The sequence below is a fragment of the Bombus pyrosoma genome, linkage group LG3 (assembly GCF_014825855.1).
Source record: "Bombus pyrosoma isolate SC7728 linkage group LG3, ASM1482585v1, whole genome shotgun sequence".
Lineage (NCBI taxonomy): Eukaryota > Metazoa > Arthropoda > Insecta > Hymenoptera > Apidae > Bombus > Bombus pyrosoma.
In genome coordinates, this window is record NC_057772.1 from 2,511,358 (window position 1) to 2,538,919 (window position 27,562).

The following is a 27,562-nucleotide window of genomic DNA, read 5'->3' on the forward strand; positions in this document are numbered from 1 at the left end:
CATTGACACTACTGAAAGAGATTTAATCTTCTTTACGTCGCCTTCTCTCGCTCGTGGAACTCTACAGAATCTTCGGAGACGCGTCCTGTTAAATTAACTCGTCGAAGTATTTTCGTGGAATACTCGGCTGTAGAATTTTCCTCGTAAAATCGTGCGCCAGAGATTGGATACGCGTTGCCACCAGCGATTTCTCGATTCATCTTCCAACTTAATTTCCAGTCGGTCGATGAAAAAGTCATCTGGAACGAGAAAAGCTTCGCGCGAATATCCTCCGCCAAGGACACCTTCTTCGCGAACCAGTCCCTCGGTGAAAAAGCGTGCGCGCGCTCGTCGTCGGCAGCCCGCGAGAAAATCCGCGAGCGGAGAAACGAACCGAGCTCTTCGTCTGCCTTTCGTTTTTCCTTCGACGACGTGGCGCAGTCCTTGAGGAAATCTCGCCCCTATTCTCAATCTCGTCGTTCCGAGCACCTGTTCGTCGTCGAACGAAGACAACGCCTCTATCGATAACTAAAAATTAATCTTAACTTACTCCTTTTATTTTTTTAATTAACCTTGCGACGATCTGTAACGATGACAGTGTTGACTATTAGCATACAACTACTTGTCTATTTAACCGTTTCTTTGATCGTTTCTTATTTCTGTGTTTTTATTTTTTAAATGCTTCAAATTATTGGATTTGTCTACAAACGTAACAAGCAGCATATTTTTCTTAATTTTTAATCGCTCTTTGTCAGCTTCTAACTACTTTCCTACTAATTTCTCATTGCTAGGACATTTTTTTAAACTTGACGGAAATATGGAAGAATTCATTATTGGTTTTCCATTCACATCGTACAGTAAAGATTGTTTGAACAAGCGAAACTTAAAAGTAACTTAATAGAGTCTTTCACGCGTGAACCAGGTGTTCCGCGAGATTTAGCATACTTTCAATACGAATTTTGTTGGATTGGACGAAATGTGGATTTTGTCAATACCAACTAATGACAAAATCCGCATTCCTTAGTTGCCGACCCAATAAATGTATATAAAATATATAAAGACGCACGAAGATTCGTAATACGTCGAGTATAGACGCCGAGTATTCGCTAGACGAGAAGAATATCTGTTTAGAAACGAATTTTTCGTCGATTTGGCAAAGTTCATGAAAATACGAATTTTTTGGGTTGGCAACTAAGGAAAAGCGGATCATATGGGCGAGCAACTAAGTAAATGCGGCTCATATGGGCTGGCAAGGGATACTACGGCCTCGTTCACTCGATGATTCTCTAAAGAGATTGCGTCGCATTTGCATGTGATTGAATAAGCAGCCAAAGAAAAACGCGCGAATGGTTGTCTCGCTGTTTTCATACGTAGAATTCCATGCTGGTCGTTAGCAACAACTGTCCACTCGTTATTACAATGTTCCACTTGCAGACATTTCCTAATACTTATATACATACAAAAATTGCTTCGATCGGTCGTTTCGATCAACCAACTGGCTAGTACATTCAGATAGCGTCTCGATGTTGCACCTGTACCTCCTTCCTGTTGCCATCGTTTGTCGTGCAGTGAGACTCGTTTATCCGTAACACGATCCGCGAGTCCTGCACGTGCAACATGTAAATGCGATGACTTCTCTTTTTATCCGTCCCCGAAGGATAATGAGCAAACGTGTCGGGATATTTCTTTTCTCAAAAAGTCCAGCGACAAGTTGCCATACCTGTTCTATGATACGATTGTGTGTTCCGAACAGGAAAACTCATGTAGCAGAGATCTACGAATATAGCTCTTTGAGTATACCTCTTAAATATTTTAGGTAGACAAGTCAGGCGAATCTGCAAATATAGCTTCTAAGTGGGAAAAGGGAATTCTCGAAGGTGAAGAAACGCGATCGTCTTCGCGACAGGGCTTAAAAATATCTTTCAACGATCGCGTCTGATCGTCTCTGCACGTGCGCTCGATGCGTGTGCAGTGTAAGCGAGAAGTTGACCCGCGTAACCCATCCTTAAATGCATTTGCAACGCGTGGCGACACCGCCGATGATCTCACTTTCGCGAGCGGGAACAGTCGCGCCGATTTAAGCCTCGAAAAGCGAGAGTGCATGAGGCGCCGATTCTCTGAGTCAGTCGAGAAGAAAGAAAGTCTGGAGTCTCTGTAAGTGCCTAAAAACAAAGTCTTAAACGGAGAAACGGCTCGAAAAGTGTCGACGACTCTCCGCAGCCAGATTTCGTCTTCGCGTCTTTCGTGGAAGCCGATCGAACAAAAAGCCTACGCCGCTGGTTGCTTTCGAGGGAATGCTGTCGAGAAGTGTCGTTTCTCTCTTGATGGATCGGCGTTGTGAAAACGTACGAGGCACTCGCGACGCCAAGACAAAAGAGGTGGCGGGGTAATTGAAACGAGCCAAAAAGAAAAAAAGAAAGCGCCACGAGGACTCGGGCCCCCGGGTGCGACTCGAAGAGCAAGGGAATGATCTCGACGAGCCGCCTCGTTTGAAAGAATCAGGCGCGAGAGCAGCTGAGACCCGCTAACGGCCGCCCTGATATTTGACTTCGATCAAGCCGCGAAGATCGGTCCATTGTCTTGGAACTTGCTGTCGGGGCGTGGCACTCGCAAATGAATCGAAATCGAACGATCTATGGCGGAGCGTCCGTTGCAGCCAGAGAAACCAGATCGACGTGGCTCAATTTCCTGCTGAGAGTAGATTCGTTTTCGAGTAATCTTGGGCATATATTTGCTTCAGCTATCGTGGGAAATCGGCGAGAAGTTAAGTAGACTTGTTCGGAACTAGTCGGTCGGACGGCGTGTCCGATGGGAACGTCTGGTACTACTTTGACTCGGCTTGCAACGTAACTTCAATACGGAGACGACGGTGGTCCGCGTTTTACGCGTTAACTCTACTGGAACCACAATTCTCGTGATTTTAACAGTTATTAGAATCTTAAACGAACACGGACTATTTCGACTCGATCGCAGCGCTCTCGAGCAGATGGTAATTTCTGTTCAGTCTACCTCTTCGATTCTCACAATCCGTCGCGAACAATAGAACAGCCAAATATATTCTCTAATTCACTAAGTCATACTTCTCTTTGTACGTCTGACGAAGCACGCGGTTGCGTCAGCCCTTTCGTTCTGGGGGAGCCACGATGATCGCACGGCTCACGCAGATCGAAATAAAGCGATAACCGTCTCGATCTTAATGCAAAGAGTCGCGATCAAGCCGGGAGAAGGCATTGTTTCGGCGCTCCTCGGGTAAGAGGGTGTGGTTCCAGACGGGCGAAATCCTTAAAAGGTCGCGGTCCGCCGTGAAGACCGCAGAAAAAGAAGGATTCGTGGTGCCCGACAAAAGAGTTCCGCGCGGAAAACGTTCGGCCAGTGGTCTTTATCTGAAAGAGAAGGGCTTTGTCGAGGCAGCTGGTGAACAGGTGTTGACCTGGCCAGCCTCTAGCCGTCAGCTGTTCCGCTTCTAAGCCAACCGACTAAGTTGCAACGCGCGCGAAACAGCCGTTATTTTGCTCGCTAGTTAACGCGAACTGTCGCGGAGAAACCGGCCGTGTCGATTCTTCCTTTTCTCATGCAAATATGCTGTTCCCGCGACACCGAACTTCGTCCGACACTCTGCTTCGTCAACCCTTTCTTTCGTTGGAATTTCTAACATACGGACGTTATGTGCATTACGCAAGATGGTGAGATAACTTTCATTGGCGCGATCGTTATCGAGAAAACTGTAGTTGGTAGACGCGTGTTCGTAGCATAGAATCGTTTCGACTACCATAAAGAACAGTTTTGATTCGTGCGAATGAAATAGCAGCTCCGATACGGCGAAATGTCCGCATTCGAGTTCTGACCTACTATTTAGTTCGGTTAAATTCGACTCGCTAATTGCCACGTTTTAAATACACCAATTAAGAGGATTAGGAGCTTCCCTGGAGAGCACATTAGTGGATTGATCTGTCCGATAAATCCTCATCACCTTTCTAAATGGAAGTAAATGCAATTGCTAACGTTAACTAGCGAAATATCGCGAGTACGATGACGCAAGAAATAGTGGACGTTACGTTTGTAATTCTTGTAATTAATATACGCGAGCAAAATCTTTTGTCTTAACATTATCGCCGTGAAAGAAAGATTCGAGTATTCGTTTAATATTTTTAGTCGCCGTTCCTTTCATCTAGATCCTACGATTTAATCAAATTTAAAGAGTCGTTGAACCACTTGTCGCATTGATAAATCTCTTAATATGTCAACTTCTTTTCTTATTCGAATTATCTTCTTTAAAAAAAAAATGAAGGCGTAAAAGATGAAATGATTGTTGTATCGCCTTGTAAAGAAAGAAATGTCTGTTTATCGTTTGTCAGGAAACGAACGTTATTGAGATTGTACACGTGTCGCGAGAGCTCGCAAGGCTCTCGACACGTCGGCCGAGAATAACGACGCGTAACGCGGCGTCGTTTCACTATCATTGAGCGCAATTGACATCTTGCTGGCCGACGCTCAGTACCGGTTGGCAACCGGCTCGTCGATGGCTGGCAGTGCCGTGCGCGACTAGCCGTGTCCGTGGCTCTTCTCTCTCGTTCGTGTTTGATCGATCTGAGTCGCGCGTTTCCACGCCGATAACCGCCTTATCCACTTGCGGAAAGCTCGCTGGAAAGCTCCGTAACCCCGCGCGGTAGACGCCTTTAACCGTTCCTATTACGCTTAATACTCGTCGCGTGACGCTCGCTAATGCCATAAGGAGAAATTTGTTTCTCCCCCTTTTGCTTAGTCGATACAGCTAACTTAACTTATGGATCTGTGATTATAGCGCGAGTTCTAAAAGAGATTTATCGCGTCCAAAAGACGCAAGTATTGTAACGAAGGTTTCCGTGGTTTCGGAGAAATCGATCGGCAGTCCATTGATCGATCAAACGCGAGAAAAAAATGATTCCACCGTAAATATGGTTCTTCGATAACTATCGGCTGGAAACGTCTTCTCGTAATTTATATATTTTATAGAAATTTCAAGCAGGTTCGCCGAATCCCTAATCGAAGCACACTTGTCTATAGGAACAGGTCGTAAAAACCTGTTAATCCGGTGAAAACAGGTGAAACGTGTCTCATTTCAGGCTTCGAGACGTAAAACTGAAGGGATCTGCGACGCCCGCCGGATTTTTTCCCGAGCATTTTTGTCCGTCTATTTTGCAGTTGAGAGGTGGTTTAGCCTCCCTCTCTCTCTCTCTCTCTCTCCGTCTCTCGCACCCTCGTACTCTCGCTCTTCCCCTCTCGATGGTAGTTGTCGATGTTAGAGGGGTCCAGAGAGGCTGAGGGAGCACGAGGGGGTTGGTAGTAGATTTGGGGGTTGGACCCGTGTCGAGAGTGAGAGAGAAAGAGAGGGTGAGAGAGGTGGGGCAAAGGTGATCCCCGCGGATCAATACCGCCGTCGGTCGGCAGCCTCCAGCCTGCTCCAACGACCGATGCTCTCGTGTTTCCTCTCGAATCTCGAAATCGAATGCCATTCGGTACACTCACTCCGAGAGAATCATTCTTGAATGTACGCGACTCACCGTGCTCAATATTCTCGGCAAATCCGGAGTTCGTTTCGTCGGAGACTCGATTTTCTGCAGACTTTGGTTTCAGGGTAGAGAACGGTTTCTGTTGGAATTGAAGCAGGTGTTTGATTCTTCCATTTATTGTTCACGGGGATTTAAGTCTTTTACACGACCCGCGAATCTTTGAGTTTAATTATCCGCGCGATAACAGCTTGTTCGCTTCGATTCGTCGACGCTCGTATTTTATATTTGTCAGACAGTTTTGTTTGAAAACTTTGGCAGACTCATTTCCCATCGATGATTTAATGTGTCTAGATCACGGCATATTCGCAGTCTACGTCCATTATTTTTCCAAAGAAATCAATTACTCTTTAGAGAAAAGAGGTACGGTAGAGCATGTAACAAAGGGAACGATTCATACAAGTTCACACTCGGATAAGTAGATTCAATCGCTACACCTCGAACACTAAGTACAATTTCATTCAACGGTACATGTATAGATGTAATTCGTATAAACAAAATTCCACTATGATGCGTCGAATCATTTTTGCTAGTTTTAGTTTTCTCCTTTCAAGAATGGCGCAGACCGTTCATTTACGATGAATTTACTTGAAATTAAAAAAAGAACCAGACTAAACATCAAAGCGAGTACCATATCTTCTTCTGGATTTCATCTGCGAACAAAATATCTCGTTGATGTAATCTAGGCGAATCAGTTCCGCGGATACGCCGGTTGCAAGCCGGTTCTTCGCCGCCTTTTCACTAGGCGCGAAAGTAGCCCGGCTCGAGCCAGCGTGACGAAGCGAACGCTTTAAGTTGGCCGATGAACGACGCTGACGCAACGTACACGCTGGCCGATTACTCGGCTACTTTCTCCTGTTCCGGACAGTCGTAATATTGTTCGCGATTAGCCGGCGTGGCTGACGGAGGCGAACGCCGTTAACGGACCCCGATGAGCGCACGTCAGCAACGACCATGACGACTCGAGGAGAACGAAGGGCGTCTCGTTCGGTTCACGGCTCCGCCGTGAAGCAAATTAAACTCGAGCTTCTTCGACCGCGTCTCCTGTTTCGCGCGGTCCTAACTACTAGTTTCTTCGACCCGTCGATGATTAATTGTCCGCGTTTCGCAATCGTTCAAAGAGGAAACGACGATCAGGTGCTCGCCTTGAACGTAACACGCGAGCAAAATTTCTTTCAAAACTGAATCGACTTTCTAGCTTTTGCAGCAGCGTGGAAACGCGCTAGTTTCAATTAACATCGACGTAATATTTGGGTAGTTGCTAGAGCCAGGCGGATTTTTGTTCGATAGTAATACGCGGAATAATGTTTCGGACAATGGCACGGTTCTCAAGGGACCTTGAACTCCTCCACAGACTTCCAAGGATGCATCGTCTGAGAAAGAGAATTCTCGCTCCTGGAAATTAGGTGTTCGATGTAATTTCTGCTCGCGTAAACTCGTTCCACAACTCCTAACGAACGACTCTGACGTCGAGAGACGGAGCGCTCGCTTCGACTCGCGATGAGGACAAGTACCGTTTAATGAAATTTGTGAGAAAATCATCGAAAACCCTGTTTATTTACTCGATGATTATAAAATATTCGTTCGTCTGTATCTTTCGGTAGATTTCCCGCGTAGATTTCTTTTAGCGTGTGTAATAATCTCGGGAAGCAAATCAGAGCCGGATTCAGGATGTCAGTGTCCGGTATCCGTGGCCGGAAGCGTGCCTTGGTTCACGGATACGACCAAACCAAGATCGAGACGAAATAATGGAATGGGAAAAATTGGAACGACCTCGTGGCGCTATAGCCGTGTTTCGTCTCTGTTCGTTTTCTGAATCGTGGCTCGTTCTCTCGTCGCTTGTTTCTCACGTCCTGTCACTTCGTCGAACATGCAACTGGTTAAGAGTCGCGAGAAAAAGCACGACAATCATTGCGCTGAAAGACGCGCCGTCCGATCTGTCGGATTGGAGCTCGAGAATGCGCAATATCGACGATTCGAGATCAACTCGAAGTGAGCTCGCACACCTTTTCTCTTAGAACGTTAATCTCGCGTTAATCGCAGCGGTCCAGTCGATGGTTAACCTTTAATTGAAACGAACGTTAATCCACGATAGGTCGACACGTTTCTCCACACTGATTTAAGTGGATTTCCAGAACGAATGGAATTACAACGGCATTAATGGAACATCGAGCCTGGCGAGACTTGCTTCTCGAAATCGGTGCCTTTCCGGCTAGCTCCGCGATGAAACGTAATTCCTCGCCAGCGTTCGTTATCAACCGGCCACGGCCTTCCACAGACCTCGAAATTTACGTCGAGCGACTCTTTTATCTTGACTTCTCGGTCAACGTAATCGCCAACGACGATTAATTCGACGAAATCGAGATATCGACGAGGAACTGGTTTATATAGCGAGAATGGCGTCGTGATTTAATTTCAAAAATGATCTTGACGCATTTGTCTTAACGCATACGTAGACACACGATTGCCGTAGCAGGTGGGAAAGAGAAATTTGTTTAATCGACGTCCGATCGAAAGCGACGATTTTCCGTTGGTCGAAGGATCAGCGAGCTTAAAATCCTCCTCTCGGTTCGGTTCGTAAAACCCTGGTGGGCTGCGGTGACACGAAAATCCGCAAGCTGCAAGCTCCTGTAATCCATTGCTCGGTGCCGGTGTGTTGCGTGTCGCGATATTGTCCCCGTCGAACGTGCGTCGCGGAAAACGTACGAGACAAGGTACAAGCTGTGTGCCGGGCAGCGTTTTCTGCGCTTCGGGACGATGTCTCGTTTTCGCGGTGCAATTTATGCGCGATATCAAACAAGGCGACGAGCTACACTACTGAACGGCCGCGAACACGATATGCAACGAATTTATTAGGATATTATTCGACATGATCACCACGGTAATAAATATCGCGATACAACGTGCAATTTAATCGTTCTAGCGAGCTTCAATTCGATCTGTACTTGCAATACCTATCAACGAGCATGCGATCTTGACCGTCTATGCGTTCTTGCGCTATACCACGCTTTATCTGCCACAAAACGGTATAGCGATCTAACACGATATAAAATCCGCTCCAAATGAAACTTGATATAGCGCAACGTTACTACAAAATCCTTCGTTAGTTCAACTGTTAGAAACTTTAACGACAAAATATGACTCCCACTCGAAAGAGAAATTCAGACCATTGCGAAAGGCCAGAGAACGAACGAGCAAAGAGAGAGATAAACACTCTGAGGATTAGTAGTCGCGTGATAGTGCTTTCCCTGTGAGAAATCGACCCCCTAGCGTGTCCCCCGATGTCGCGTTGAAGAGAGGACAATTAACTAACCAGGTTTTTCCACTGTGTTCGCGTTGCAGGTACAAAGCGAATCGTTGCGTGAGCGGGGGCGGTGGCCGCGGAAACAGTGCGACTGGCGGTACCGGAGGCGGTCTAGGTAACGGAGGCAGCGGCCGCGGGGGCGGCGGGGGCGGTAGCCCCGGTAGGGGCGGCGGCGGAGGCGGAGGAGGCGGCGGCGGAGGCGGCGGAGGAGGCGTTGGAGGAGGCGGAGGTCGCGCCGGAGGAATAGACGGTGGTGGCGCGGTACCTGCTACGCCACCGACCATCAGCCGTTACCACCACCGCTACCACCATCATCACCATCACCATCATCATCGTAATCACGACCACGTCACCACGACCACCACGGCGGACGCCACTACCATCACTGGCGTCGCCTGGCATCTCAGGCACAAACTACCCCTTGGAAAACAGTGCCTCGAACATCGTCTTCAACACCGGCATCACCATCGGTCCCCCTATCGGGCCGTAAACATGGGCCAAAAGATTTCAGGTTAGGAACACACCTTTCTTCGAACCACGATCGAAATATACGATCAGTCGACCACGATGATTTCGGCTGTCTGCGTTCGTCGCGAGATTTCTGGGTGGGTAAGAGGGATCGAGTGTGGGCGTCGAGAACCGGTTCACGCGTCGAAGGTAACTTTGGCTGGATGATACATCGAGAGATTAGGGTTAAATAACTCTTTCGTATAGCTTGTAGGTGGGTCCATGTAGTATCGTAGCATACATAGGAGTTGAATTTGAGCTACATTTTTGGACGCTGCATTCGTCAACCGCATAAATCCAAACATATAAAAAGTTCGTGTAAGAATTGTTTGTTCGTTTTTTTTTTTTTTTTTTATTAATTTACTTTAGAATTTCCCATTATCTATCTTCTTTAACTCGTGGAAGTGAGTTATTCGTTTCTCGAAAATTGAAGATTAAATCGTGTACTTATATAACGAGATTAAGAAATTAACGAAAGGTCGGGTTGCATCGGTTTAATTTCTGAAAAGCTCGTTCGTTGATTAAAATAGCTTATGGAATAGAGTAATATCGTAAAGTTCAGATTATCTAGGACAAGCAGATAGTTTAGGTACCTATTATTGTTTGAGGACACGTAGTACATGTGTTTAGTAGGTTTAGTAGCTTTCTAACGCAGCAGCGTTATATGATGCAATACAGCGTCGAGACCGAGTCTAAGAGGTTGATTCACCTCGTCGGACTTCGTGCAGGGTCAAGGCCTTTGACCGCTCTCGATTTTACCTACCTGCTCTCAGGTAGAAGCTCGAACAGGTCCTCGAGACCGAGATTCTATCCTCTAGCGAAGCCCCGTGTGTATAAAATACCAAGCTGAGAGGAGAATTCAACCCAGCAACACCCAGTCGTTTGATAAATTTTTAATACCGCGGGACAAAAAGTTTGCCGATTAAACTTATCTCATTGAAAGTTAGCATTCGAACGGTTCTCCTCTTTTTTTTTCTTCTTCTTCTTATTTTATCAAATATCCAAGCGTTCTCTTTATATCCCGATCGAAAAAGATGTCCAAAATGTAAATTTCAATTCGTTCGCGGGAGCTTTGCCAATAAAACCTACATTACGAAACACGAACTACGCGCTATTACGAACGACAACTCTGTAATCATCCAGCTGGTATAAATATCCTAGATAATTAGCCAATTAAATTACCGATTCTGATTAAAAGGATGGCCGGATCGTTAAAAGAAAAATCTCGCGGAGACGGTTCGTCGCCATAAATCAATTCCATAGATCGTGTAGAGCTTCCCATCGCGCGTCCCTCCGTCATGATTTACACTGGCCATTTGCCCGCTTCCGGAGATTCATTCTATGTCTCGGTGGCGCGATCGTGCAACGACCCTCTCTCTCCCTGTGTCCGCCCGAGCCTGGCCGCTTGTCTTTTCGGGAAATTTGTCGCCCTCGACCGCAGCCAATTCGCAGCTCAGCTGCACCCGTGAAATTTACGAGGCAAGTATACATGGCAGTGAGCTGCGTGACACGGCGAGGGCTACTGTTGGTATCTCGTAGAGTGGGGGGGGGGACTCCAGGGGGAGTAGCCAGGTCCAGGGTGTCTCGGTGTCTCGGGGCAACAACGAGAAAAAGACAAAAAGAGGATGTACGCGACGAACGCGCCGAACCTCAAAGAAGAGAAAGAGAGCCGAAAGGTCGTCTGGAGCCGGATACACGCAAGTTCGTGAAAGAGCCTTTCTATCAGTGCCCCTCGGTTTTTTGGCCACAAGTGGAAGCAAGACGGACGTGTAGACCCTTTGAAATTCTCGCGCTCCTTTCCAGAACCCTCGTTTCAGAACCCTCGAACGCGCGCACCAGCTAGGGAACAGCTGCCAGAGCAAATAAACCAGCATCCAAGGATATCGTTCTCTCGAGGCTAGAGACCAAACGCGGGAAAGAGAGGGCGAACTTTCGAAAAACCTTGAGCGAGGTCTGCTGATCCCGCCGGACGGGGTCCCTTCATTATTTTTCTTCCAGTCTTTTTTCCCCCGTTCCTCGGCAAATCTGCTACCCGGTGCTGGCAGCCCAGGTATCTCCGGAATACCGCGCCACGAGAATCCCACGGACGCGCCCTGAATTATTAACGACCCCGTGGAAATTTAGCCCGCGTGGAATTTCAGCGACGATCTTCTTTTCGTTCGACGTATCCGGGTGATCGATGATCGTGCGACATTCTGCCTCTTAACACCTAGCTAAACGCGCGCGCCATAGTCAGCTATACGTTTGCACCGCGTTCGGACAAACCAACCTGTACGCTGTCGATCCCGCATTGTTCCAAATATCGAGGACTAATATCCACTACTTAAAAAACAAATTATATTTTTCGTTAATGACTTTATTTAACGATTTCGCATATTGTTTGTATGAAACGTTAAATTAAAAGTATATATTAACGAAAATATAGGTGTAATTACGAATATTTTAAAGATGACTTAAAGATAAATAACACGACTTAAAGGTGAAATTAAAAATTTATAGCGTATTTTAATATTTTCTCACAACGTGGTATCGTTCGATAATGTAGCGGCACATGAGTCAAAGGACAATTCAAATCATGTTGTTGTTTTGCCTCGGAGTATCAAGATCGTTAGGATACAAGTAGTGTAAGAACAAATAGACTGCGGGCAAAACAATGTCGCCGCTACATGCAACCGTCGAATGAAGACGAATTCAAATTTTCCGACTTCCTCCGACCAGTATAAATAAATAGGACACACATACCGTGTGTATAACAGTATGTACAGTATCTTCGAGTGTGTTCGAGTGTTCACAGAGTTACGCGACAAACATCAATGAGTATTTATCCGCGATTTTATTTTGCGATTAATACTTTGCACTAACGAACCACGTACACAGGCTGTACATTAATTTATTAATTTAAATATATTCGACGGTTCGAACAACCAGCAATCTCGTCCTTTAACACATATAAACCTCTACAATAACTTTATTTAGTCATAACTGATAGTGTAACTTTTTAATTAATTTTAACACCACTAGATCGATGTATTTTATCATATACTGTACTTTATAAAAGCATAAAAAGCGGTGCAGTTAATTGGGAATAATTCCAAGTAAACAATAACTAATAACAAAAGAGAAAAAATAAAACAAAAACGCGTTGCAAAAGTCAAAAAAGGAAGATTTCCCCGTTCGGTCACGCAGCGATGTACTTTGCAGAGGAGGGAGGGATCTCCTTATTCGGTTGGCTAAGTGTTAACAGGCGATTCGAATGTGAAATGAAATCGTTTTATTAAAATTCTCTGTGAGATTAGAATCGCGTTAAGTTTCAAGATGCCATAGAATATAATGTATAGAATATGATATGAAATGAATGGCTAAACGGATCTTTATATTTTTATTTTTTCAGGCGGTGTGAAAAGCGTGACACGTGAGGCCGCAGCTGGATCTGTTGGTGGAGTTGGCGTCGGTGGTGGCGGCGTCGTAGCGTACAAACCCGTGGTACCAAGAGAGCTGGCGCAACACTTCGCGAGGCCACCACGGCTCGATGTCCTGCTCGACATGCCACCCGCCTCGCGGGAGACGCAGATTCATCATAGCTGGAACGCCAACGACCGTAGCCTCAACATATTCGTCAAGGTACATATCCCAAGAATGCACACGGTGAACTTGGAATACTCGCTACAATCTGTCGGTTTTCGATTCTTTCGAAATTCCTTCGTTCTTTACTGTTTGTAAATTTAGTTTGTAAATTTAGTTTGACGCGTTCTTCTTTCGAAATATATCCATTATTCCTACCTTTTGTACTACATTTCTAAAGTTTCCTTCTACGTCTCTGCATCGATAAAGTCCAGAGGAGATGCTCCCTGTATTAAAACACCTGCCCAACCGCGCGCGCCGCAGCAAGCTATACGCTTCAATCGCGCATTTTTCCAAGTATCGGAGACTAATATTCACTACTTAAAAAACAAAGAGGTCTAAAAATGATTGAAGTCAATTGTATTTTTCGGTAACGATTTTACTTGACAATTTCACATATTTTTCTACAAAACGTCAAATTGTACAATAAAATATTAAAAGTATACAAAAATATAGATAAATTATGATATCGTATCTTTCTACAGATTTATTATGTGTAATTGTACTGTGTGTGTTATCGGTGAATGATTTCTGTTTCCAGGACGATGACAAATTAACGTTTCACCGACACCCAGTGGCTCAAAGCACAGATTGCATAAGGGGGAGGGTAGGATACACGAAAGGTATGCATGTCTGGGAACTGTTCTGGAGCACGAGGCAAAGAGGCACGCACGCCGTAGTGGGCGTCGCGACGGCAGAGGCACCTCTTCACAGCGTCGGATACCAGAGCCTGGTTGGTAATAATGAACAAAGTTGGGGTTGGGATCTCGGTAGAAACAAGCTTTTGCACGACTCGAAGAACAATGCCGGTGTCACGTACCCGGCTCTACTTAAACCCGACGAAACGTTCATTGTCCCTGACAAATTTCTGGGTAAGTAATGTTATAACTTCACCAAATACTAATACTTTTTGTTACACGTACTAATGAAAATTTCTTTTTCAGTGGTCTTGGACATGGACGAAGGTACGTTAGCTTTTGTCGTGGATGGTCAATACCTTGGAGTCGCATTCAAAGGCCTTAAAGGCAAAAAGCTGCATCCTATTGTATCCGCTGTATGGGGACACTGTGAGATCACGATGAAATACATCGGTGGACTTGATCGTAAGTAGCGATAGAATCATTAAACGTTCAAATAATCTTCTATACGTGTTTAAAATTAACGAAGTAATAATGTAATTCGTAATTGTTTCAGCTGAACCATTGCCTTTGATGGATCTTTGTCGAAGAGTGATTCGAAAACGAATCGGCAAGGATAAGATAGACGAGAAAGTGAATGCGCTGAGCTTGCCGTTAGCGGTGAAGACTTATCTCCTGTATCGTGACAGGAGGTAACTACCGAGTGCTGGCTCCGAAACTACTACCACCACGATTACGACTGTTAACACCACCGCCCTACTGAATCATTGCCACCACGACGCACAGGGGAACGCCCGCTACCCCGTCGCAAGCCACCGAACGCACCAGACCATAAGCCGCTTGTACGATCCATGGTGTTTGTATGCATGTAAGGATAAGTCGAGACGAGCACGATCAACGTGGTCACGTACATTGTCGTCGTCGTCTTCGTCTTCGTCTACGTCTACGTCTACGTCTACGTCTACGTCTACGTCTACGTCTACGTCTACGTCTACGTCTACGTCCTCGTCTTCGTCTTCGTCTACGTTTACGTCTACGTCTACGTCTACATCTACGTCATCCTCATCGTCATCGTTGGCATGATATTTGTCACCATTATCATATGTTCATCATTGTCGTTGTCATAGTCGTTGTTAATCTGATCGTTATCGTTATTGTCGTTCCCGCATACAAGCGGACGAAGCTACGTGAAAAAAAAAAAAGAAAAATCGGACGCGCAGACGGGACACATACGTGAACCGTATCAGGTCTAGCGAATTATTTAGATAATGTTGTTGTCTTGTGTTAACGTCGACATGATTAATATCGTGACGGAGTTTTTATTAATTGTTAATAATGAAAAAGTGACGTAAGATGCAGTTAAATAGGTTTCCAAGCACACATCGTTCGACGCTGTTATTTTTTCATTTTATTTTCTTTTTCTTTTCTTTTTTTTTGTAGTCATTTAAGTTGTCGCGTTACTAGAACGTTCTGCGTCTGACGAAGAAGATGCAAGGTGAGAAATCGAGGACCTGAGTGTGAGGATGAGAACACATACGCGTGCGGCTCGGTCAAGAGGAAAAATCAATAGAGAAAAATGATCACAAGGAAAATATTTCTTGACACAGTTGGCCAGTAAAACGTTTAGTCGAATCTAAAGGCTGATATGAATAACGTTTCGGTTATTAGTCAACGATGGGTAGCGGGCTCGTTCTAGTCCGGGCACACTGCGCTGATAGAAAACGAGAAGACGATGGGATAGAAACATACATTTGCTTCACTACTTGAGTGAAGATAAAGAATCGACGAAACTTCAAGTAGATGTCACTATACGGATAGTTGTTGCTCATGCGACTATCGAAAATGAAAATGTGTTTATAGTGACGAAAATGCCAGTCGATCGAACAGCCACCTTCCAATAGACTCATTTTTCAAATATTTTCTAAGCATGCTAGGTCTAATAAAATATAGTGGTGTACATGGTTCGTGGATGGACACGAGAAAAACGAAAGAGAATTTTAAGAGATATACATATATATATATATATCGCATATGCATATATACATATACATATATACATATACATATATATATATATATATACATGCGATTCAATGAGTAACACGCCTCTGATTGTTCTATGTATTTCATCTTATTTTGTTGTTCGTTTAGTTAGAAAAAAGCCCTTAAAGAAAGCATACGTATCACAGTTAGAAATTATCACTAAATGACGTTTGAGCGGAACTCCACGAACAAAGGAGCCACGAAAATTTATAGCGTTATACGAACATCGATCATTTGAAGATGTTTTAACGGAACTGGACGAAGAGAAAAGCGATAGACAGCAGTAACTTACAGCGATTAAGTTAATTAAAGTAAAAAAAAAGCAAGAAGAAAACGAAGAAGATTAGGTGTACGTAGTTAAACGTTTAGGGCGAGCGAACGAACACGGTCATATTACGGCTGAGTATATTCCAAACACGAATTAAAACTGACTGGGAGAGTGAAAAAGAGAGAAAAAGAACTGCTGCGGCACCAGTGTGTGAATGTTATGTTTATGATACAATGCAAATCATGCCGACGATCCTGAAAATATAATCACGATGACGATGACGGCCATGAATGAATTGCGATGATAGTAAAAAATTCTATCGGGCGTGTTGCTACCTATACTATTAGCATGACAAATTATGACTGGTCCCTAGTAACTCTAATCTTACGTTTAATCTTATGTTTGTCGCTTAAGTTTAATCATAATGTGCCGTTTATCGGCGATGTCGATTTGTACATAGGATATAATTATAATAATGATAACAATAATAATAATATCTATCGGTACGACAATGAATGTATTGTGGGTTGTGATTGTATCAAAGACCGTAAGGACGAACCGAATGCGAGAAAGGAAAAGAAAAGAAAAGAAAAGAAAAGAAAAGAAATGAAAAGAAAAAGAAAAAAAAAAGAAAAGATAAGCAAATATAAGCAGAATCCTATCGTATGAAAAAAAGAAAACGCAGAGGCAAAACTGTCGATGAAAACAGCGCCCCGTTTTTCTCCTTTTGATCACGAAAGTACCGTTTTTCTTCTGTTTATTTTATTTCCTTATATTTCTTTTAAATTCTTTCGATTTCTTTACATTTTCTTTATACTTTTCACAAACGAAATAAGATTTCTTGCTGATACCACGCATTGTTGTTCATTCTCGTCGAAAGCGAGTTCCTTCGTGGAACTCGCGTTACAAGAACGCGTCTTCCAGATTGTCTGGCCGGACATGCAGTTACACCTTTCAGAAGAAAAAGACTTCCATTCTTTTTCTTCTAACAAGGGAAAACTTGTACACCATAGATCATGGCCACATTTGTTTAACGACCCACCGAGTTCATCGATATATCGCCAACCGAAGGTTTCAATGACACGCACGATCTCGCAATCGGCAGCCACTGCGTCGTGATCTTGCGGTCCTCAATACGCACACCCAAATCACTGTCTATTAGAGCAATGTTCACCCTTACTATCTTTGCTCGATTTTCCGCTCGGTCGAGATCATTTCTCGAGCTACGGAAAACGCATCAAGAAAAATGAAAAAAAAAAAAAGAAACAAATTTGAAAGATTCGTGACGAAGGAAAGAAAGGGAAGAAAAGTGAATGCTCGTCACGAACATTCGAAATTATAGTTAGAGCAAGATCGCACACCGTGTGTGTCGCGTGTTGTACGATCGCGCAGCGGTAGAAGAATTTACCAACATCATAGTGACTTGACGTCTTTGCCGTGGACGAGAAAACCTCCGCCCCTTTTGTAAGAACAAGGGGATGAAATAAGATAAATAACAGGACAGTTATCTCGAGTGCGGTGTGACCGGAAATACACACCGTTCGTCGATAACTTCTGCAACGATTGTGAGAATAAAAGACATGAAAGAAAATAGATAAGAGGACGGTTCTCTCGAGCGCGGCGTGGACGTCGGGCGTGTTGTCTCGTATGCGTGAAACAAATGTCTCCGGATGGAAGTAAACAGAGCACACAAATAGCGAGTAAAACAAATGAAATTGTATAAGGTAAATCACATATAGAAGACAGGAGTCAAAAAGGGAGTCGTCGACAACGCAGAGAAAAAGAGAGAAAGAGAGAGAGAGAGAGAGAGAGAAGAAAAGGAAAGATTCACACACGCGCAGAGAAAATATTTTCTTTTTTCCCAGGAGTAATACTCTTCTCTGACTTCGTGTTGTACCTATTCTTTACCAACTATTTTCCATATAAACCAACGGATGATTTCGTTTTCTCTTTATGCGCGTGTCACGCTCCAAGCTAGAGACAGGTCAAAAAAACAGGTACTAGCGTTTAGCCAGAATGTTGTATATATTATTGATTAATGATTAATATTAATATTATTATTGTATCGGCTCGATAGTTTAATTGATTAATCAATTATATCGTGATAGTCGGCATAATTGTGGATTCAGTTTTTGTACGGTAGGAAAAACGATCTACTTAATGCGATCGATCGGTCGACAAGTATTAGATTAAAAAACGGGTAGGTAAGTTCTCTTCGGCTCGTAGCTTTGCGCTTACCATTTATTACTCATTTTTACTTTCTTTTCTTTTTCTTTTCATATTTCGCGTCCGAGCGGCGATGCTTTCGGGATAAATCACCGAGACTTCCTATTATTTAAATCGCATCGAAGATTTAACGAAAGATTATGAATTACACCGAACGAAACAAAGTAAAAAGCAAAGTAACGTGTTTTTATACCGGCGTGTGCTCGTATTCTGTCGCAACGCGTTTTCTTCTTGCTTTTTTTTTTACGTATTTCTTTTATCGATAAGCGTATTTTACATTAATTTCTTTTTTCCACGTCCTAAATTTTAGTCTTCGTATTTCGACATTCTTTTCTTTATGCATGGTTATGCATATTAGACGATACCCTACCCCAGGTTGATCCAATTTGCTCTTTTTACTTAATTAATATAGTTCGTTTCAAAATGAAAATGCATTAGTCTAAATCATTTTATCTATATGCGGCTCGACATAAGGATTGATCGATCGATCCAATGACCCAATGGAATAATTTTCCTTTCAGTATGCGTTAAACTTTACCCGTTTAATTCACAAATAGGACTTCCGTTGATGTTTTATCAACTCAGATGATCGAATTCAAGAACAAACAAAATAATTATCGATGATTTGCGCGAAAACCTGATAGCTCGATCGATCGATCGTCCAATGGAATATCTTCACGATCGATAAAGCAAACACGGTAACGTTCTATTCATTTCCGCTGTCGTCGCGGAGGATGTTTGAGGATTACGAGACAGAGGAAAATACAAAACAAGAAAACACACGAAAAGCGTGGGTGTTTCGAAATATTTTTCGTCAACTGCCTGCTGCCTGCCTGTGCAAACTACGTTGCCTCGACAAATATGTCTAATTTATTGACGAAACGATAATTAGAAGGACATTTAAGCTGCGTGCGTGTAAGTGATAGCCGACAAAATAAGATGCTGTGTATGTGTGTACGCGTGTGCGTGTACTTTCGGCCGAGAATGAGTGTGAATGAAACGAGTGAACTGAAGGATGTGTGAGAATAAATGAATGAAAGAAAGCCGGAACAAGGAATAAGCGCGCATCTGGTACCGGGTGGTCTTCGACGGAATATTCGTTTCTTTCCCGTTCTATCTGTACGTTGGCGAAAAAAAAAAAAAAGAAAACAATTTTAATGGGCAATCAACAAATTTATCCAAGTCTCGGAAATATCGAAATAATCGCAACTGAAATGAAGTTGATTGTATGGAAAAGGCGAAAGAACGCGATATGTACAAAGACCACTTCCGGCCCGATTTACAAGCCTGTTTCACATAATGTTCTTTTCTCATGTGTTCTTTTTTTTTCCTTTGAAGCCTGAACTATTGCAACGAGCGATCTCACGTCTATTTAAGCATAAGTTTACGAGTTTAGCATGGTATTGCTGTATAGTGGCGAGTGAACGCGAAGAATTTATAAATATGTAATGCCTTAATGTTATATAACGATAATAATGGAATAACGTTACTGTATAATTAGTGACGCGCAAGGAGTACTGGGAGAAACAATGATCGTGACAGTTAGATAGATCGAAAGGGTGGGTGGTAAGAAAAAAAAAAAATGACGAACGAACGAGCAAACATAAAAAAAGAATATGTGTAACAGACAAAATAACAAAGAGGAGTGTAGTACGTGCGGCCGTTTGTCTCCATTCTGTTCGTGATTTGATATTTTTTTATAATTCCGACGACGAGGGCGAACGATATTAGAGAGAAAGAGAGAGGGAGTGAGTATAAATGGAGCGTGTATAGAGAACGGACTGCTATCTAAAATAGTTCAGGCTAGATGTCGATGTTTGTAGCAGATAAAGAACAAAAAAAAAAACACAACACAGCATATTGTAATTAAAATTAAAAGTCATTAATACCGTGTGCTTTTTTACTCATCCGTTACTCGCATCCCCGTTTTCATCGATGATCCCGCCTTTGTGCTCGCCTTCCGCTGCACCTGAAAATGAAGCAACTACGAGGGAATTTCGCACATCAGTTCAATCGCAAAGATCGCGCATCTCCTCAAAATCCAACAACCAGCTTCGCACATTGACGTTGTCGACACCACTGAACGTGCTCATGGAACGTTGATATGCTCATAAATGTTGAAACGCGCTACTGTCGACTCCTACGCGTGTTTCGGACTTTCATTGCTTCGAATCGCGTTAGCTTATCGTTAGCAATGCACCTGTCTTCGACATCGACGATGGTGTTATACGGGTTTCATCATTCGCTCGTCGTGGATAATGCTTCGACTTGATTTCAATTCACTATCACTACACGAATACTTCTACCGAATGTTTTGTTTAAACAGGAAACAATGGTTACTTTACGCGAACTTTGATTATTACAACTTACAACTCTGACTAGCGATTAACCCGTAACTACTCACTACTTCTCACTACTCACTCGCAACTGTCTCGCTACTCGAGTCGTGGCGGAGGTCTTAGTACCACTGTGCTCTTAATTGGCTAACGGCTGTCTTTTATACCACGATTTTGGCATTCCTAGCACAGGGGAGGCGGTGAATTATGATCACGTACACCTTCTTTAATTATTTCGAGTTATGAAAGGCGACAGGTAAAGGGTCCATTGAAATTTTCAAATTTTCCCTTGTCTGTCAATACTTTTATTGTTTTTTACCTGAAGTACATCGGGATTATTCCCAAAGATTTTCCCCGATATTACGATATTTTAATGAATAAGATAAATTTGTATATCTCATTTGTATATATAAGCAAAGGAAGGGAAGAAATATTTTGATAAATCTTTCATCCCAATCTCTTTACTACCCAACGCTAAATTTTTTCCTATCAAAATATAATAAATAATAATAAATTTGATCAAAAGTCACTCGAGGTATTTAACATTAGTCGTATAATTAGTAAAAAAAAACTTTCTGAATCATTGTTTATTTAACTGTTTTATTAATTTATTTAACTGTTCATGTCCATATTTCATTTAGCATATACGTGTCGCAGATGAAAGGACATCGGAGCCTTTCTTTTGGAACGTTTGGGAACGTCCCCAATGCATTGGTCCAGACTTTTATTATAGTTACGATTAAATAATAAAACTGAGAAATAGTTGTATTGTCCTAATCCGAATATGAGTGCCCGAGGTTTATGACAGTGGGCTTGGGCACGAAGTGACATAACGGATCACCGAACGTAGCCACGGTCGCGGGAAGGACGTGTGCCAAACAGAGGTATGGAATAATTATATAATTCTCCTTAAAAAAAAGATTGATCTGAGAGGTACGGAGAGGAGTATATACGGGCAGTTCCACTTGGACTGCGGGTCAGTTCATTGAGGGAGGTTCTACTTGTACGTTGAGTCGCACCAGGATCGTGTATCACATCGCATTCGCCATCCCGTTGGCCGTGGATTCGTTATCGAACCTAAATTCATTGTCATCGACATCTCGTTTGTCCGATCGCCGCTATTACTTGTTAACTCTTGTAATAATCACATCTGTACCAATAAAGATCAGCTAGAACACATAACCACGATGGCAAATTCGAGTGAAAATTCGTCAAACGCCCAAAATTCCAACGCTGATCCGACACACATGTATATGATATGCGGTATCAGGAAAACTGTGAATAAAAAATAAAACGCATCCCTCTTCTTCTTCTCACTATCATATATTTGATTTCTACACGCAACGTACATATTCTGATTGTAAGTTACAGTTGATCGCGTGTTTCTCTACGATCCTGAAGAAACTTCTTCGTCGCAGCCTCTGTAAAGCACCTCGCACTCCTCACCACGAACCCCTGCCTCCCCGGCATCCCGTACCAATCGGAACCAGCCAGAAGACGATTTCAAAGATTTCTCCACGCTTCGTCTGAAAGCACACGAACAATCTGAATCTGAACAACTTGCTGTTCCTCGCGAAATATCCACAACCGCGGTATTCCTTGCCAAGACAGCAAAGTGAGAAGCATCTTTGACACGTTGAATGCCATCGGTGTCACTGGTGACCGGCGCATCAAGATTAGTATACAATAGCTATATATTTTTCATTATTATCATCGTTACTAGAATGGCGTGACAAAATTAACTCAGTATAAAATATATAAAAATACATTTATCTATACACGAAATATAGATCTGGTATGTGCACCGCCACCCTCCACCCAGCAGTGGCTGTCGATCATGAGAAGACCCGCTTCTAGCTTAGTGAACAATGACCATAAGGAGCGTTTCGACTTGAAAGATAATGGCAATTAAGGGGCTTGAGAGTAAAGAAAGAAATGCTAAACCTTCTACCGGTTTTTTGGAATTATTGCGGGTTCGAATGATTATGACCCAGGGATGGATTATAGTTTAGGTCCCTGGACATAACAACACGGAACAATTATTTAGCATTGCGAACGAGCCATATGAGATAATTCATAATCGCAAAAAATAAGTGAATCCAGCGAAATTGCATAACAACGTCATGGAGATCACCTCAGTGAGATAAATTCATTAAAACGATGATTATACACCGTAACATATCTCTTGTAGATAATATTTCAACATTATATGTATCGCGTAATAAGAAATTCATCGTGACGTCACAGCCAAACCTCGTAAAACTGCCGTGGTATTCAACGTGTCAATATTTCTACGGCGTGCAAATGGCATTTCGAGAAATAAGAGTGGGATACGTCGATGTTCTCCCGGTCCGGATACCACGACTCGCGTTCGTTCGCGTGACGACACTCTGAATATTAAATTTCTACGCCGCGTCGCGCTGGAAACTGGCCGCAAAGCAATATCGTCGTGTTCTGGAACTCACGTTAAGTACTTGGCGAGTATCTTGCCGGTAGCACCGAACGCTTTCGAGAGCTTCCGATTCTCCAAGCACACGGTTCTCTGTATACATCGTACCCTAGCGTCTTCGTCGAGAACGTCTTCCTGTTCCGGTGTCTGAGACCAACATAGCAAGTAAGATAAAGAAATCTGACTATCGTTGAAACTTTCAACTGCCATCTCGTTACATAACCATAAGAAACTTTGTATCGAATTATCGTCGATACAAAGAATATGTTTATTACAGAACGAGCCACGCAATGTTTACGCGTCGAATCCTTACCACTGAGTCGAAATTGTACGCAGCATACAGCTCCCTTTTCTTCCTGGCAGACAGCACGTCCGTCAAAATGTCTCTGCGCTTCGCGTTCACGATCGTGTTCTGAATAATCGCGAAGAGCAACAGTAAACCGATGAAGCTGACGATTACGAGCTGCTTCGAAGATGGTCCAAGCGGGTAATCGATCGAGTGCGCTACTGGGTAGCTGAAATGTGGATTATCGTACACGTAAGGCAGCACGTTTTCGCTCCTGTGACGAATAAACGTTCTCTGCGGCGCTGAAAAGCGTAACAACGTTAACATTTTCCAATATCTGTGTCCTCGTCACGATAATCGATTAAAGAAACACGCGAAACGTTACCGAGGAGATAATTATTGGCAGGTACAGGCGGAGTGGGAGGACGCGCGAGAAGCTCGGAAGAACGCGTCATATCCGGTCGAAGCGCGGATTCCTCTCTGCTCGGTGATTCCAGGACGGAGCCATTTCCGGAGAACGGAAACACCGTAGTCTTTGTATCTTGAGCGACGATCGACACTGTGAACGCGCTTAATAATGGAAGAGCTTTCGTCGTTACGGGGAACAACATTTTTCCTTTCGCGCGAATCTTTCATCCGACGAGTGGCTTTCGTTGTTGTGTTTGCCGTTGGCTTTCGATGAAAAAGGAATGAATTACGATACGCGACTGACGGAGGTTTGATGGCGTTCGGTGGTCTTAAGAAGGTGGAAGAAAGAACAGCTTCGTGACGTAAGCAATTGAAGCAGAAGACACGAGAAGCGAAAAAAAAGTAGCGGCAATTTCAGAAATTGCGGCCATCATTCGGCCCGCTGAGCTATCCCGCGACTTCACGCAGAAAACGCCATGGTGCTTATCCTCGAAGCGGTGGTTTCTGTAATGGCAGGCGAATAGGCAGAATCTTTTATTCGCGACGTGATTTTATGCTTGGAGAAACTACGTCTACGAGGTAGACTTTTCCAAGTTACTTATTCTAAATAACTTTTCTCTCGTTAAAGTCGAAGAAGAAGAAGAAGAAATGATAACTCGAGAGAGAGAGAGAGAGAAAGCATAGAAAACGTTAAACAAACTGTATAGCACTGCCGACGATGATTCAGAAGGTACGTCGTGGTCTTTGATACGAGGCAACAAAGGGTGTCTAAGCTTTTCTTCGCGATTGATCCGGCAATTCCTCCGAAACAGAAACTTTCCAATTACAACGGTACACGCGACGAACCGTAACATTTACCCAATCGTAAGAATGAAAGGTAAATTGAAATCGCCGATGCGCAGCCACTCCGCCCGTACACGCGAGTGTATCACAACGAGGAAACAAAGGATTGCCTGATTTCGAGTGCGTAAAAAAATAAAAGAAAGAAACGTCGTGTTTGATGTAAATGTTCGAACAACGAACAGGGGACCGAGAGTGTGGGCAAATCGGTTGGTTAGGTTGGCTGCTGAATCCAAGGGGTTGCTATGGCGATGGGACGGTCGTCGCTGGCGGGGAGGGAACAGAGGGCTGTTGCCTGGAGGGTTCGTCTGTCTGGAGCCCTTCTAAAGGGGATGATGTTCTTCGTTTCGTCTGTCTGGACTGCTAGCTGGTAGTTTTGCACCGAGTCAGCTGTTTCGCGGACGTTTCCTCCATAAGCTATCCCTAAAGAACGAATTGACTCACCGTTGCTTGCTTTTTACCACCGTGTAACCCTTCCTCGACATTTTCATCCGATCTTCTTAAGAAAACAACGACAAATTATTTTACCGTCGTAAATGAGATTGTAGAGGTTCAGCTCGATTCCGCCCGAGCGAAATAAGCCGACTTCCAGATGAAAAATACAATTCAGAATTGCGTTAACAGCTGGTTAAAATGCGTAAATTTACGAACGCGAGACATCACCGCGATGCTTTGCCGGGAAAGGGTTCCCAGAGGTTTAATAGGAAGAAAGTTCTTCCAGTTCTCGTGACAAGTCTCGGGAAATAATGGACCAATCCTTGCTCTATATTCCCCGAGCTTTCGCAGAGGAAATTTTCGCTCGTTCGCTTCCAACTTTCCTCCTCGACTATTTATTAGTCGTTTCGCCGGTCCGTCCAGTTTTGACGACGATATGTATCAACATCTTCGAAAAGTCCAGGTGCCTGTTAACCGCTACAAATACGGTAATCGCTATCAGAGTCGATAATTGTCACAGTGCACTTTCAACCCCAGGTGACACGTTTTCCTTAGGTAGCGAAGCATACGGTATCCTTGGGACTGCGCTTCTTTGAAAGCCACCGGGAAAATGGAACGTCTATGTACCCTGGTTTATAAATAGCTACTCTGCGTTGCATCCTTTTTTTTTTTTTTTTATAGATCGCTCTAAGATAAAACGCATTTCGACGAACCACCTCGCTAGAAACTCTCGTCGATAGCAAAACGAGATTCCCCCTATTCGTGTTTCGCAGAGAAAGAAAGAAGAAACGAATATCTTAGAATTTTCCTAGGCGAATGTAATTTTAAACGCGATTCGTCTTCGTATCTATGAAATACGGACGTTTTGGCGACAATAAGGAACATGGAGATTATACTCTCGTCGGCCGTTGCCAGTTTATTGCGAACAATAAAAGCGGGCTTGTGTTTTTTTTCTAGAGCTGCGTACTTGTATCGGGGTCACATCGATAGACACACCGCGTGAACAAGACGCGGTTTCACGCCAACGCGACGCGAGCAAGCATTATATTTTTAGTACGCTTTTACAGCAGCCGCCCTATGCTCGGACACCTTGCACGCTGACTCTTTATCACGGTCCAATCGAAACCGCTCGGCCTGCAATCAGAGCTTCGTTAGCAGCCCTTTTATGCGGCCGGTTGACTACAGCGGCTAGACACCACCCACCCCTCCAGTCGATTTACCCCGGCCTGGCATCTACCTTTTTCTTGGACCTGTATTACGGTGTTTTTTTTTTCCTTTTATTACTATTTTCCCTCTACATTTTTCCTATTTTTGTTTGCCATTAATTGTAGGCCACTTCGTGACCCATTTCTACGTATTTATTTATGGAAGCAAAGCCTCTCTCATCCAGTTTACTTTGCTGGCCAAAGAAAGCAATGAAAATCGTTGTAAGAAGATTCTACGACAAGGGTAAAGTACGTGACGAAGAAACATACCTGGCGATAATTACGGTCACTTTATGAGTCAAAGGTATCACCATGTCTCGATAAGGGAACGTAGCAATCACTCGTAGCCTACAAATATTTAAAGGTGCAAAGTGCATAAATACGTAAGAGTACGAGAAACGTATTTAAATAGGCGAAACAAAGCCGTATGTAGGTTTCAGTGAGTTAGTCGTATTTATAAAATTATAAATTGATATAAACGTTTGTAATCTCGTTGCTACGAGCGGTTGCCAGAACGTTTGTATGAAACGAAGGTAAAAATATGGTAATTACCATTAGCTGGGTATCCCCCTGATAAACAGAAATTGATTTCTTCGAAGGAAGAATAGAGCTCGTAAAGCTGGAGTTTAAAATTCATTTTTCTTTGTTGCCCTGGCCAGAAGCAATTTCACGCTCGGCAAATATCGCCAAGCACTATGCATGTTGTTCCTTTTCGCGTTTCTTTTTGTTCGATCGTCGTGGTAGTTTTTGGCGCGAGCCAGCCGGGATTTTAAGACCGCGATTACCACCCCGAATTAATGGATAATTCGTGTTTGTTCCGTTTGCATGGCCATCCCGCTTCTCCTCGCGCTGGCTGCTTGTTAAAGTACGCAAGAAACACCTACATTTTCCATTTCGTCTCTCTTTCCTTTCTTCTTTTCTTTTTTTTTTTTTTTTTTTTACCAAAACTACCAACGATAGATGTGTACGCCGCTTAATTAATTGGAGGGTTCTTCGTATCGTGTCTGAGCCGTGGCTGTCTTTACTACTCGCTGGCACGCAACCAACTCGTGTTTCGTTCTCGAGTGATCACCGACGAATATTTTGTTGACGAATCGGAGAACGCCCGCGAACCTGACGTGCGTTCGAGCTACACGATTCTTCTGCTCGTTAATATGACGTAACGTAAGGGAAAATTCAATTAGACGATCGTGCATTTGAATAATTCAGCCGGTTGGTTCCAGGTCCGAGCAAGGGAGCGAAACTTGGATTAACGCGAATGGTTAGACAGCGCAATTTACATAATATTTCAGGTTCATTATCGTGAGTTATGAAAAGGATAGAGTTGGACGGATTATTTACACGGAACGTATTCTCCTCTTTTCTCGGAAATTATAATTCAATGTAAGTTTAGATTAAATACACGCAACGTACGCGATCGTGCGAGCTTCTTAGAATTCTTCGAACCTAGACAGATGCCATCAGGATGCGT

General features: G+C 43.5%; 2 protein-coding genes across 5 annotated transcripts in view; one reads left to right on the top strand and one right to left on the bottom strand.

The window, feature by feature from the left end:
* Positions 1-20,023, top strand: part of LOC122566176 (protein gustavus) — a 155,385-nt gene extending 135,362 nt beyond the window's left edge. For all 4 annotated transcript variants that reach the window (XM_043723046.1, XM_043723043.1, XM_043723044.1 and 1 more), the window contains exons 2-6: positions 8,868-9,340; positions 12,728-12,957; positions 13,499-13,829; positions 13,902-14,060; positions 14,152-20,023. In XM_043723046.1, the coding sequence (XP_043578981.1) occupies positions 8,868-9,340; positions 12,728-12,957; positions 13,499-13,829; positions 13,902-14,060; positions 14,152-14,291 (1,333 nt within the window). In that variant the 3' untranslated portion in view covers positions 14,292-20,023. The remainder of the gene's footprint in view (positions 1-8,867; positions 9,341-12,727; positions 12,958-13,498; positions 13,830-13,901; positions 14,061-14,151) is intronic.
* On the bottom strand, positions 19,794-24,161 carry LOC122566177. The gene is made up of 4 exons (XM_043723047.1): positions 23,589-24,161; positions 23,231-23,505; positions 22,934-23,064; positions 19,794-21,994 (listed from the first exon to the last, which is right to left on the bottom strand). The coding sequence occupies exons 1-4, from the start codon at positions 23,812-23,814 to the stop codon at positions 21,856-21,858; spliced, it is 771 nt and encodes a 256-aa protein (XP_043578982.1). The 5' UTR covers positions 23,815-24,161; the 3' UTR covers positions 19,794-21,855.
* Positions 24,162-27,562: the final 3,401 nt, after the last annotated feature.

Excerpts from the sequence above, each read along its gene's own strand:
- LOC122566177 (XM_043723047.1), bottom strand. The coding sequence starts at position 23,814 with ATGTTGTTCCCCGTAACGACGAAAGCTCTTCCATTATTAAGCGCGTTC. Across the intron at positions 23,506-23,588 it reads TGCCAATAATTATCTCCTCG|CGCCGCAGAGAACGTTTATT; the intron begins GTAACGTTTCGC and ends TACGCTTTTCAG. Across the intron at positions 21,995-22,933 it reads ATACTCGCCAAGTACTTAAC|ACGAAGCGTGGAGAAATCTT; the intron begins GTGAGTTCCAGA and ends GTGTGCTTTCAG.